This window comes from Erythrolamprus reginae, chromosome 2 (assembly GCF_031021105.1).
Source record: "Erythrolamprus reginae isolate rEryReg1 chromosome 2, rEryReg1.hap1, whole genome shotgun sequence".
Lineage (NCBI taxonomy): Eukaryota > Metazoa > Chordata > Lepidosauria > Squamata > Dipsadidae > Erythrolamprus > Erythrolamprus reginae.
In genome coordinates, this window is record NC_091951.1 from 217117112 (window position 1) to 217130519 (window position 13408).

At 39.5% G+C, this 13408-nt stretch overlaps 1 protein-coding gene across 4 annotated transcripts in view; it reads right to left on the reverse strand.

The window, feature by feature from the left end:
* Positions 1-13408, reverse strand: part of PHC1 (polyhomeotic homolog 1) — a 250073-nt gene that overhangs the window by 132681 nt on the left and 103984 nt on the right. For 3 of the 4 annotated variants that reach the window (XM_070741838.1, XM_070741840.1, XM_070741839.1), the window contains one exon: positions 9027-9182. The exons of the other annotated variant lie outside the window; for it this stretch is intronic. In XM_070741838.1, the coding sequence (XP_070597939.1) occupies positions 9027-9182 (156 nt within the window). The remainder of the gene's footprint in view (positions 1-9026; positions 9183-13408) is intronic. 4 annotated transcript variants of the gene reach the window in all.

Here is a 13408-nt window from a genome sequence, read left to right on the forward strand (position 1 = left end):
TCAAAATGCATTAACTACAGTCAACATCAATGGTCAATCTGTGACCTGAAAGTGATTGCTATCTAACTTTGTCTTCAAGGCGGATATACTAAGTATTGCTGTTTCCTGTGTGAATGGGACAGTTGTGTGAAAGTATTGCTCTACAAAGAGACTGGCCACAATGGTAGACACTGCAACCAAGGAATAAAAAAGTAAAGTATCCAGCACTTGTAGACAGCAACAAGATTTTACTTCCTGCATTACACATCAAGTTGAAAAACTCATCCAGGCCTACAAAAATCTTGTAACATGTCCTTAAAAATTCATTTTCTACACTCTCATCGGAATTTCTTTCCATCAAATTGTGGAGCAGTGAGTGACGAGCATGGGGAGCAGTTCCATCAAGACGTTGCAGCTATGGAAAAAAGATATCAAGGTAAATGGAGCCCATCAATGCTTCCAGAATACTGTTGGACAATTGTAAATTGTAAAAGACAATCCTTTCCTTTAATATAAAAGAAAAGTCAAGAGAAGCAAAAGGGACACAAACTGAAGGCAAGATTAATGAGAAATTTAAACTTTTGAACATTTTAAACTTGAAACGGCACATTTCATGTCTGCAACTAAACAAAATTGAAAATTTTTAGAATAGTGTACAGTATTGGCCTCCCGACCATCAGCTGTTTCAGGTTGCAGGCAGGCAGCAATAGGCTATGGCAATCCCTGCAGCCTGAAACTATTAGCTGCTTGTGCTAAAACTGAAAGCGAAACTAAAACTGCAAGGAGGTAAATTGCTGGGAGGTAGAGGCAGAGACAGATTTATATTTTCTTGTGCTAATCAGGCTGTGCTTAAATTGGCTGTTTGTTGTTTGCTACAAGGAGGTAAGTTAATAACTATAAATGCCTAAAGACTTATTTTTTTAAAGACTGCTTTATTATTGTTCTAGACCAGTGATGGCAAACCTTTTTTTTTCTTGTGTGCCGAAACTTGGGTGTGCAAACTATCGTGCATGTGCGAGTGCCCACATCCATAATTCAATGCCTGGGAAAGACATTTCCCTATGGAGGACCGGAAATGGCCTGTTTCCCAACTTCTGGTGGCCCTAATAAGCTCATGTTTCACCCTCTCCAGGCTCCAAAGGCTTCCCTGGGGTTGGAAGGAGGGTAAAAATGCCCTCCCCCATCCCTCCGGAGGCTCTCTGGAAGCCAAAAATGCCTTCTAAGAGCCTCTGTGTGAGCCAAAAATCAGTTGGCCAGCACACACATGCACATTGGAGCTGAGCTAGGACAGTGGCTCGCATGCCATAAGATATGGCTCCGCGTGTCACCTGTGGCACCCGTGCCATAGGTTCACCATCACTGTTCTAGACCAGTGATTTTCAACCTTTTTTGAGCCATGGCACATTTTTTACATTTACAAAATCTTGGGGCACACCACCAACCAAAATGACATAAAATGGCACTCTAACACAGTAGATATTATACATATAGTTAATAATATAGTTTCTAGATGTATTTATACTCAGTGTGAAACCTGGACCTGTTTCGATGAACACAAAAGGGATATCCTGGCAGGAATGGTAGTTTGGGGACCCATGTTTAATTTCCCCACGGCACACCTGACCATTTCTCACGGCACACTAGTGTGCCATGGCACACTGTTGGAAAAACACTGTTCTAGACAATATAACAAAATGAGTATCTTCTTCTAAATAGCAGAGAATAACATATGCCTCCAGAAAGCCACATCAATTTTAACAGCATCTGTACAAGTATAGTCTGAAATGTAAGAGTGTCCTGTTGTAGTATTAAGATAAGGCAACTGAGTTAGACCCTGACTTAGTCATGTTTGGATAATAATAATTGGGAGGAGTTAGTGTGACTACATTTAAGAAAATTTTCTGGCATTAATATACTGCCATAATGTACATTTCTCCAATTCTTTGCTATTTCTATGGGTCAGGCACACATGCACAGAAATACAAAGCAAAAAGTGTATATCATCTGTACTGTTTGCTATTTGCTGGGAGGCAGAGGCAGTATTTTATTACCTTGTTTTCCTCCCCTCAAACTAAGTAGCATCTTATGCTTGGAAAAACACAGTACTTCTTTCATATTCCTACACCTCCAAGTGGCAGAAGTTGATCTTTGCAAAGAAACACCATTTAAGAGGGGAAATAGATATGGGATAGAAAATAGATGCCGAACAGTGTGGGCCACTCCCATATTTCCAATGCGCCAAGCAGTGGTGAGAAAGATAGTGTTTGGAAAGGGTGTGGCCAGCACCAGAGTGGCATGGAGTTTTCTGCCCTCTGCTGGGGAATCCCAAATTCCAGCTGCCAGGAGACCCAATACAAGTTGATACTGGGTCAGAACCTCCCCGGAGGGGAGAGAGAGCTACTATTGGTGGACTGAGGGGATGGCAACCCCCCCAGGGAATCGGTATAACCGGTGACTGCAAAATGCGACTTGCTGCTATCCTAGCTTTAGCAGCCACATACGGAAAGAGAAGATTGAAAAGTTAATGAGTCATCTGGGCAAGAAGATTGAAACGCAGAGCTGGAGCGAGGGAGAAGCAAAGAAGCTGGTAAGTGTTTGGCCCCTTTTGAGGATAAAAGAAAAAAAATAAAATAGAAAGGGGACTAAAAAGGCACTAAACAGAAAAAAAAGCAGCTATCTAACAATTGGCAAAAATTAGAGACACTAAAAGACAGAATTTAAAAGCCCAACATTTAAGGAAGTTTCAGAAAAGACTTGCTGGAATTAAAGGAAATGGAAAATTAAATGTCTGAAGAGAATATTTCAAAGTGCTAAATGCATATTTTAAAATCCATTTTAAAATTAGAATTAAACCTTGTAAGAAAGAACAGATTTGTGGAATTGGGAATAGATACTGCCATCTTCTGGGTGGAAGACAGTACAATTGACTGTGGGAATATGTTTATCTTAGGTGATATTAACACTAGCCCTGACTTGTAAGAGTTATCTTAGAGCCTGGAAGAAAGACAAACAAAAGAAAGTGGAGGCTGTGAAAGTAGTTTGATGCTAACAACTGGAGATTGATGTAAAAGTTTGGAATAGAATAGAATAGAATAGAATAGAATTTTTATTGGCCAAGTGTGATTGGACACACAAGGAATTTGTCTTGGTGCATATGCTCTCAACGTACATAAAATAAAATATACATTTGTCAAGAATCACGTGATACAACACTTAATGATTGTCATAGGGGTCAAATAAGCAATGAAGAAGCAATATTAATAAAAATCTTAGGATATACGCAACAAGTTACAGTCATACAGTCAACATGGGAGGAAATGGGTGATAGGAATGATGAGAAAAACTAGTAGAATAGAAGTGCAGATTTAGTAGAAAGTCTGACAGTTTTGAGGGAATTATTAAAAACTCTAAACAAAAGAAAATATTACAAAAGGCTGTGGAAGTTGATATATACCAACATCTGGAGACTGATCTCAATTTATTTTGGATTTGTGAACTGTGATTTTGATGATATGAAGGCAAGTGAATATGAAGAATTTGTTGGACTCTTGAAAGATTTGGATGAAGATTTAAAAATCTATATTTTGGGATTTAGAGTTGGAAAAGAAATAAGAAAAGAACCTTAAAGTTATGATGGCAGGTAATGAAAATGGAAAGAACGAAAAGGACAAAGGTAAAAAATTAGAAAAAGAAAAGAAGATTGATGAAAATATTGGACTCTGACAATAAAAAAGGATAAGGATGATATTAAAAATGAAGGACAGACTGATGACTATATTGGAATTTATAAAAATTACACTGGGATTTACAGTGACAAAAGAAAAATAATAAGGGAAAAATATGGATATTGGAAGAAGCAATCTAAAAAAAGGGAGAATTGGGGAGAAGAGGTTGAGAGGCATTGAAACAACTTACACTAATGTTATATTTAAAGGCGAGAAAAGGAGTTTAGGAGAAAAGGAATTGGTGGTACAAAAGTAAAAGAAAGAGAAATATGAAGTTATAAAATTGGAGGTAGAAGGGAGATATTTATAAAAATGAAAAAGTGGAAAAATCAAAAGAAAATGGGTGAGTGACAATGGGAAATTATGGATTTTTTAAATTTTAGAATGACTAAATTATACTTAATTTTCATAATCCATATTGATGATGTATAAGTTTTGATTAACCACTCAATAAACTGTTTATTTAAAAGTCTTTTTTATAAGGTTACAATTTTACATAAGATTGACTATACTAACATAAATTTCAGTCCAACTGTTGGAAAACGTATAAATTGGATAATGATTATTTTTCTATATAAGACCTGTTTGATATAGGACTTGTATAATCCACAAATGATGGAATACTGAAAGAATGTCGATGATTATTGATGTTATTGGAGTAATATAAGATGTTAGAATGAATAATTATGATTATGAGATCTTAATATAAATTGATATAAATTAAATATAAATTGAAATGACACAAACAACAAAATAAAATAAAATGAGTAAAGATATTAAAGGAGGGGGAGGAAGCAATGTGGACCAAAATTTAAGATGCATGAGATATACCAACTATCTTGTAAAGTCAGGGAAAGGCCAAAGTAATTAATTTGGAATAAAAATTGAATTAACTGGTGGTTGGCCCAGGAGACAAAACTAGGCTAAGAAGCAGCAGCATTATATTGGTAACATATACCTAGACTAAGAAGTTATATACAGTGGTACCTCTACTTAAGTATTTAATTCGTTCCGTGGCCAGGTTCTTAAGTAGAAAAGTTTGTAAGTAGAAGCAATTTTTCCCATAGGAATCAATGTAAAAGCAAATAATGCGTGCAAACCCATTAGAAAAGAAATAAAAGCTCGGAATTTGGGTGGGAAGAGGAGGAAGAGGAGAGTCGCTGCCAAAGGAAGAAGGTGAGGTGAGGGGAATAAAAAAAAATCCAAAACTTTAAGGTTTAAAAAAAAAGAGACACTGAAGCAGCAAGGAGGAGCACGCACCTCCCATACACCCGGCGCAAGGCTGCCTCCCATACACTGCGCCAGAGAGAGAAACCCAGGTGGGCGAGAGAGGTGAACCTCCTGCTCCTTTCACCAAGAGGCGGCTGCTGCTGCTACCTGCTTCCTCTTCCTTCCCATGTTGAAGGGCTCCCTTCTCCTCTTGCTTACTTGCTTTGTAGCCGGCGCCTTTCCTTCACTGTGGTGACTCCTCGGTTTGGCTGAAGTCGAGTTGATCCGGCTGGAGCGAAGTGCCCCCTTTTGTCTTTCTGTGCCCATACGCTCTGGGAGGCAATGCTCTAGGACCCCCGAAAGGGTCCTCTGGCATCCCAGAAAAGCCCGAGATGGCTGGGATTAAAGGGGGAATGGCAGGAAACTGGTTGGGCCTTCGTGCCACTCTCAAATTTCCTGGGAAATTTTTCCTGGCTCGGGTTCTTAAGTAGAAAATGGTTCTTAAGAAGAAGCAAAAAAATCTAGAACATCTGGTTCTTATCTAGAAAAGTTCTTAAGTAGAGCTGTTCTTAGGTAGAGGTACCACTGTATATAGAAATGATATAAAACAGGGGTCTCAAATTCAATTTACCCGGGGGCTGCTGGAGGTAGAGTCTGGGTGAGGCTGGGCCGCATCAGGTTTTCCACAAGAAAAGCTCTTACAAAAACATTCCAATGTTATCACATGTCTTTATTTTTTCATCTTATTTTGTATTAAAAAATAAAAAAAATAACAAATTCATAAGAAAAAAATAAATAAATCTGTAATAAATAAATAAAATGAAAATGATGATAATGATGATTATGATAATAATAATACAGCAGATTTTCTCACCAATCACAATACAAAGTACCAACAACATCAAATTGTTTAAATACATCAATAATTCAATTTTAAAAATTATGTTACACAAATCCAATGCTACCTCCTTTACTTTTGACATCTGGATAATATAAGATTTCTTATATTGTATTAATATGCTATTTGTTAAAACATCTTTTAAGCTGATCCAAATTTTAAATGCCTCAAGTTAATTAGGCTGTAATATTTCAAATTTCTCCACATCTCTTCCATTTTGATTTTCATATATATATTTATTAACCTTTTTAATTAGTAAATGCCCATTAAAAAGGAATTTAAAAAAAAGAAATTAAAAAAATAAAGATAAAAACACCAACACCTTCCAATATACAAATCAAGGGGGGAAAGACCCATTAAAATCTCAATAATTCAAATTAGCCATATTGTAAAACCTAATTAGTAATAGTAGGAATCATAAAAAATGTGTGAGAAGTTTTAAAAAAGAAAAAAAGTAGAATTTTAAGAGGAACGAAAAAGGTGTTAAGATAAAGAGGAAAGTATATGTAAAAAAAAAAGGAAAATGAGAAAATACTACTAAAAAATAGAAAAAACATAGAGATAAATCAAACCAAAAAGAGAAGAGGGAAGAGGAAGAAAAAATAATCTTTCCTCCTCCTCTCACCAATTTCCCACAATAGCTCAGTATAACACCATCAAAAATTACCAAACCTTAAAGTTCATCTATTTCGAAACCCCTCCCTCCCAGTCTAAATCATTAAACAATAATTCTAATTAAGAAAGAAAAAAACATTGATTCAAACCTTTTAATATCTATATCCTGTGAAATAATCACATTCCTATCTAAGAACCTCCTGCCCTATTCCTTAACAAAAAAAAAAAGAAAAGAAAAAAGGAGAGAGGAAAAGAATTTAACTTCCTGAACATGAATGGAACATTGAACATAAACTGTTCTGAACATGGCTTCTTCTGCCTACTTCTTGTTGCTAGAGATCTGGCAGTGCTTACTCTCGGCATAGGCAAGCCACATTTGGCTTAAGGAAGGAGGCAGCTGAGATCCTCAGTAGGGCTTGAAGATGCTCATCAGTAAGTCTGGAACTGTACTTGGACTTATTGAAGTTCAAGGTAGAGAAGAGCTTTTGGCATAAGTATGTGCTCCCCAAAAGTCACATGGTCCACTTGAACATTCAGAAAAGCTCAGGGAAGCTGGGGGGCAATTCTCTCAAAAATTACCCAAGCTTCTCTGCTTTTCCACTCGCCTCCCTGAACTTAGCTTTGAGTTCAGAGTTGCACTGCAGGTCAATGAGCACCATTTGAAGCACAGGAGGGGCATCTTGCACATCAAAGGAGAAGGGGTTCACAAAAATTTGAAATGTGGCTCTGTGCATCTTGAAGTCTGCAAATCTGTGATCAAATTCCTCCTGTAGCTTCAAAATGACATCCACATACTCCTCACCACTGAATGGTGTGCCTGCATCCATGAGTGCCGTGCATGCTGGGAAATGGCAAAGGTTTGTCTGAGAAAGCTGGGCTTTCCATGACTTACGTTTTGTAGAGAATGCTCTCACTCTGCCCCTGGCCTTGTAACTTCTTGTTCAGTCATTAAGTTCATGTATTGATATCAACAAAAAAAGCTAAGTCCATAAGCCATTTTGGATCACTTAGCACAGGAACAGCAATCCCATCTTTCTCCATGAAGGTTTTCATTTCCGCTCTCAACTCAAAAAATCTCTTCAATATGTTTCCCTTGCTGAGCCAATGTACCTTGGTGAAGCAGAGCACATCCCCATATTTTGACTCCATTTCCTCTAAAAAAGCATGAAACTTTCTGTGCTTTAAGCCCCTGGATCTGATACTCCTCAGCATGTCTAGTTGTGTAATGACGTTTCAAATTGTATTCTTTGTGCACCGCAACTTTCTCTGTGCAAATAAGATACGTTGGGATGCCCCTGTGCTCAACAAAGAAATATTGCACTTCCCACTTTTCCTGAAATTGTTTGTGCTCATCACCAAACTTTGTCTTCATTGCAGGCTTTGAAAAAGACATGTTTGGGGCTGTGTAATATATAATTCCACTTGGTGTCACTGTTTTAGTATTTAGCGGCTAAACTTTAGCCAATGCGTCTTTTCTGCTTTTTTTCCTGCCTTGCTGAGTAGCAATTTCTGCGGCTGCCTCCGTTTCTAAGCCCGAGGTAATGGCGCAAGTTCGCAATAAGCCCGGCTGATGTCCTGCCTCTGAGAGCAATATACCCCATCGTGATTAGTAGGTTCATTCAGCTCTGCACACCACACTGAAAAGTGCCATTCATATCAAACTCGGGCCGCACTAACATTAAACTTTGATATTGAGGTGGGGGCCACAAACTATTGTCCCGAGGGCCGCAGATGGTCCCCGGGCCGCGAGTTTCAGACTCCTGATATAAAATAATAATTTTAGGAAAAGCACCATTAGCTTAAAAGTTTAGACTGTACTTTCAGTCTGTTAAATATGAGATTAATCAGGATGAGGCACTCAGGGAAAGGTTAAGAGGGAGGAAGAAGTAGAAAGGAGAAGGGAGAGGAGAAGGAGTGGAAAGAAGTAGACGGGGAGAAAAGGAGTCAGAAGGTAGAAGGAGGAGATGGAGATAGAGAGAGGGCAGTGTAAACAGTTTAAACAGTGTAAAAAACAGATTGAGGAATAGGAGCATAAAATAGGTACAAAATAAGATATTGATTTCGACTGAACTAAAATTTATACATATATATGTTATTGTTATACTTAAAGGTATGTGTGAATTGACATTTGAATGGAATTGTGAAGAAAAATTAAAAAAAATGGAAAAAAAATAGTGTTCAGTGATAATTACAAGGCAGTAATTCTACAATCTCTACATATCATGAGTTACAGTTGAATTATTAGTCTTTACATTTCCCATTTCCTATAGCAAATTAACTTCCATTCACCCCTTTTTTAAATAATTTCCTTTAATAATTTTTTCCAAATTTTTATTTAATAATTATTTATACTTATTATGCCACAAGCATTTTTTTAATGCTGCAACAGTAAATGGTACATATTCTGAGAATGAGGATACAACGGACACAAATATTAGCAAAGCTGTTCAACTGGATAAATTCACTGCAACAATAATGTGTGTAGTAAATGATGACTGCAAGAACACAGCATAAAATTAATGCTCTGTAAAATTTAAGTATATACAGAAGATTAGGACATGTGAAGCTCATGGGAACTCCTAGAAAAGGGTGTCACTGACCTGGTCTGTGTCTGCGTGGACCCCAGGAGCATGAGTGGAAGGCGATTCCTGCTGAACAGCAGCCACAGCCCCATTTGGCATCAAGATAAGCTGGGAAGTAAGAGGTACATTGCGGCCCAAGGTCCGGTTCACCTGCAACAGGTTCCCCAGTTGTGGCTGTTTGGTAAAGATTAGATGGTGTGGAGGTGGGACAGTAAAAGAGAAAGGAACAAAGAAAATGAACCAAAAGCAAAAATGTTACAATCTGTCTCCAACTGAAACTCATCCTGTATTTCCAATCTTCATCAGATAGAAAGCAGACATTACTTATTTAGAGAAGGCAAATTATCACTTCCCCCCACTATTGTGCCAACAATAGACACCTAAAAATTTACCCATGTGTTTACAAGTAGTAATGAAGAATGGATAGTGAAAGTAAGGGCCCTGTACTATTTGTGATAGTTAAGAAAATATTTTCATATTACAGAACTATAATGAAGAGAACCTATTATCTAAATCTAAAAGGGAAATCTGAAACCAAGCAAGTTAAGCATTAGTTTTTTACAAATATGAAATTAGTACTCAAAGAGGCAATGGGACAGTAAAAAGTAGCATTAAAGTAGCATTAAAATTTCAAAAGTAGCATTAAAATTATAGCTTTCCCTCCACATAGTCCTAAAAACAAGAAAGATGGTAAAGTAGAATACTGATACAACATAGGAATCATAGTAATAAACAATAAAAGCCAGTCTGAACAACTGAATGACTGTGCAACCAGTCATAACTTCTTACCCTTGTTTATTACTCAACTCTAATCACTCTGGCTTACAACAATTGAAGAAATTACAACAAAACATAAAAAATAAAGTAAATATGGCAAATACAATTGAGAGTTATCACTGTTCCCCATTGAAGGCCTAGATCAGGGGTACTCATACAGAGGGCCAGTTCACGGTCCTTCAGACAGTTGTAGGGGGGGCGATTCATGTGACTGGGTGGACATGGCTAGGTTATTATGTGGCTGGGAGGTGGCGGCTAATTTAGCAGTCCATTCTGCCTGTTTACTGTAGTAGTCCATTAAAAATATACCACTTTTCTATTCTAAAAAGAATTAAAAAATTAAAAAATACTGCATTAAGTTTTTGCTCTAGCTTTTTTTTAATCAGTGGGGAGAGGTTGGCAATGTCTGGGGAAGGAAAGTCATGCTTTCCACGGGTCTCATGGTGATATTTAAGGGGCCAACTAATGTCATTGGTATTGGGAGATTCATTGGTGAGGTGATAGTGACTGGATTGTGATATTCACTGATGGAGTAACCGGAGTTGGTAAATTGACAGGCGTGATGAGCGTTAATAGAGAACTCACTGGGTTGGAGGTGTTAACCATGCTCAAAACATTGGCTGGGCTTCTCATATTCAATGCAGCAGTCACTCACTTCACCCCATCCCAATGGTCAGCAGCTGCCCCACTTTCTCCAGGGAAGTAACCATGTCCCGAATGCATCCTTTCACAGCCCTTTCATAGGTCCCTCCACTTGTTATGCTCTCCAAGCTGACACCCTCTCCCTTGCCCTACCTGCCTCCAGGGCTTGCACCAGGCCTGTCATGCCAGTGGCGCTGAAGATGGTGATTTTCTTGCAGGCTGCAGCAGCCAGATAATTGAGCCCCCATGCCAATCTGCACCTTACTCCAATTGGTGCGGTGGGCTCAGTTACTGGCGAGAACAGCTGCTGCTTCACTTGCGCCTTCTCATCCAAGCTGCCAGGTGTTGCTCGGTTCTTGTTGGCACAGCCGCGAAGCCTTTTCTTCCAATTCTAGCTATGCCTTGCCACTCGCAGCCATGGCAATCCAGCGCTGTGGTTCCCCTCGCTTCAACTAGCAGCCTCTGCTCACATCAAGAAGCTGGCGGCTGAGCGGCAGGAGGTCAAGGATGGCAACAAAGTGATGTGCCGTTTCAAGGCCAGTCTGGCCAGCAGGTGGGTGAACAGGCAGCCCTCAGGAAAGAGTGCTGCACTGGATGAAGAAAACCCTGCTTGCAGGCTGGATGAGGGGCCCAAGGTGGAGGTGAGGGTGAGCATGCGGCAGGTGTTTGGAGCCCCCATGGAAGCCAAGAGGCAGGCCTGAAAGGTAGCTGAGGCAAGCTGTCCACAACTCCCCTGAGGCAGCTCTTCCACCGAGTATGGTGGGTCCAGGGAGGATTTCCCTGCCCTGCTATTGGCCTTACCTTCCAGTTTCAGCCCACAGGGTTCACACCACTCTGCTCACCACAGCTGCTTGCAAAATCAAAGCCTGCGCTCAGCTGAAGGTCGCAGGCTGGTGGGGGAAGTCAGCTGGGACAGAAGCAATGCAGGCGGCACAGCCTCGTGCTCTCTGGCTGCTTGCAGCCATGGCAGGCAGCAGCTACAGAGAGTCCTGATAGGAAGTAAAATGTGAGCTGGGGGGTGAGGCAGCAGCAGCACCTTGCCTTCCTTTCTGCTACCAGCCATGGGAGAAAGGGAAGAGTAGGCGAGGATCTGGGGTCACATTTAGTTGGGAAAGTCGGACTGCTGCCCATCCTAGAGCAGCAAAAGGTGACTGAGCCTATCCCACCGAGATGGCCCTTTGGCTCAGCATAGCGGGCTCAGAGTAGATATCCCTCCCCCGCCGTTGACCTTACCTTACAGTTGCAGCCCACTGGGCTCACACCATTCTACTCACCACGGCTGCCTGCCAAAGCAAGACCTGCATTTGGCTGAAGGGCAGGGGCCAGTGGATGAGCAAGGTGATGTGGGTGGGGGCAGCCGTGTGGTGCAACACAGACAGGATTAATTGCTCCGGCAGGCCATATTCAGCCCACTGGCAATAATAGCTTGAGGATCCCTAGCCTAGATTGAGAGCCAAATCTTCACAGCTCTTCTAAACAGCAGAATTGAAGCATTTTTGCTGGTGCATCTTTAAAACAAATGTAAGAGCTGAAGCCATGATTCACCAAAAGATGACATTTTTGTTATGATAAAATGTTCTCAAACTTCCAGTATATATATTTGTTTTCGTAATTTTTCACGGGTAAATGTATGTAGATTGTTCTGAGTTCGGGTTTTGCCCTGTGTAATATTTTGCATGTCTATGCGACATTTCGGTGAAATCACATTCACCATCATCAGGCTGAAGTTCCAAGCTTCGTGTTGTTGTAAAATGGAATGTTTGCAACTGTCATTTCTTCCTAGTATATAGTGTGGGGGTGGAGATTTGATTTGAATGTAGCAAATAGATTGGGTGATTATGTTTTAGTGATCTGATTGGTTGGTGTAATCATAATTATTAGAAGGATTGACATGGTGATTTTTATGAAGTGTTTTTTGTTTAAGGCTGGTTTTCAAATTTCAAAATTCCAAAATCATAATTATTAGAAGGATTGACATGGTGATTTTTATGAAGTGTTTTTTTTGTTTAAGGCTGGTTTCCAAATTTCTGGTAGGCGGGACGTGTCATCTCTTTTATTTATGCAAAGGGGGCTCCTCTCAATTTCTATGGCTTCCAGAGCAATTCTTCTATATAAATTCTCTGTTTTGTGAAGTAATTTAGTTTTTTCAAAGTCAATTTCGTGCCCTGTTTTTTTAATGTGCTGGACAAGGGAGGAAGTCTTTTCTTCTTTTTTAACTGCATTCACATGTTCTGCAATGCGTTGGCTCACTCTTCGGTTGGTTTGTCCAATGTATGTGGCTGCACATCTTTTACAAGGGATTTCATAGATTCCTTGGTATTCCAATTGGATTTTATCTTTGGGGCTCCTTAGGATATTAGATATTTTTTGGTTAGTGCAAAATGAAGTTTTGATGTTATGTTTGTGCAGAATTTTACTAATTTTGTCTGTGGTGCCCTTGATGTAAGGGAGGATGGTGGTACCATTGTCCTGTTCTTGATCTTGTTTTTTGGGGGGTGTCTCTTTTTTGATTAAGTTTGTGATTGTTTTCCCTTCGAATCCATTAGAAATTAATACATCTTTGAGTTTGTTCAATTCAGTTTTTAAGTGCTCATGGTCAGCTAAGCGTTTGGTTCTGGTGATGAGAGTTTTGGCCACTGAGGTGATTTGTGCGGGGTGGTGGTGTGAGTGTGCATTTAGATAACGGTTGGTATGGGTTTTCTTTTGGTAGATAGTGTGTCCTAGGCTGCCATTGGGTTTTTTATAGACCAGTACATCTAGAAAGGGAAGTTGATCATTGATTTCTGTTTCCATAGAAAACTGTATTTTGGGGTGTAGGCTGTTAAGATGTGTCAGGAAATTGTCTAGTTTTTCCTTACCATGTGGCCAAATTACAAAGGTATCATCAACATATCTCAGCCAGAGTTTAGGTTTGTATTTGGATTGCTCTAATGCATTATTTTCGAAATATTCCATATAGAGGTTGGCGATGACTGGTGAGA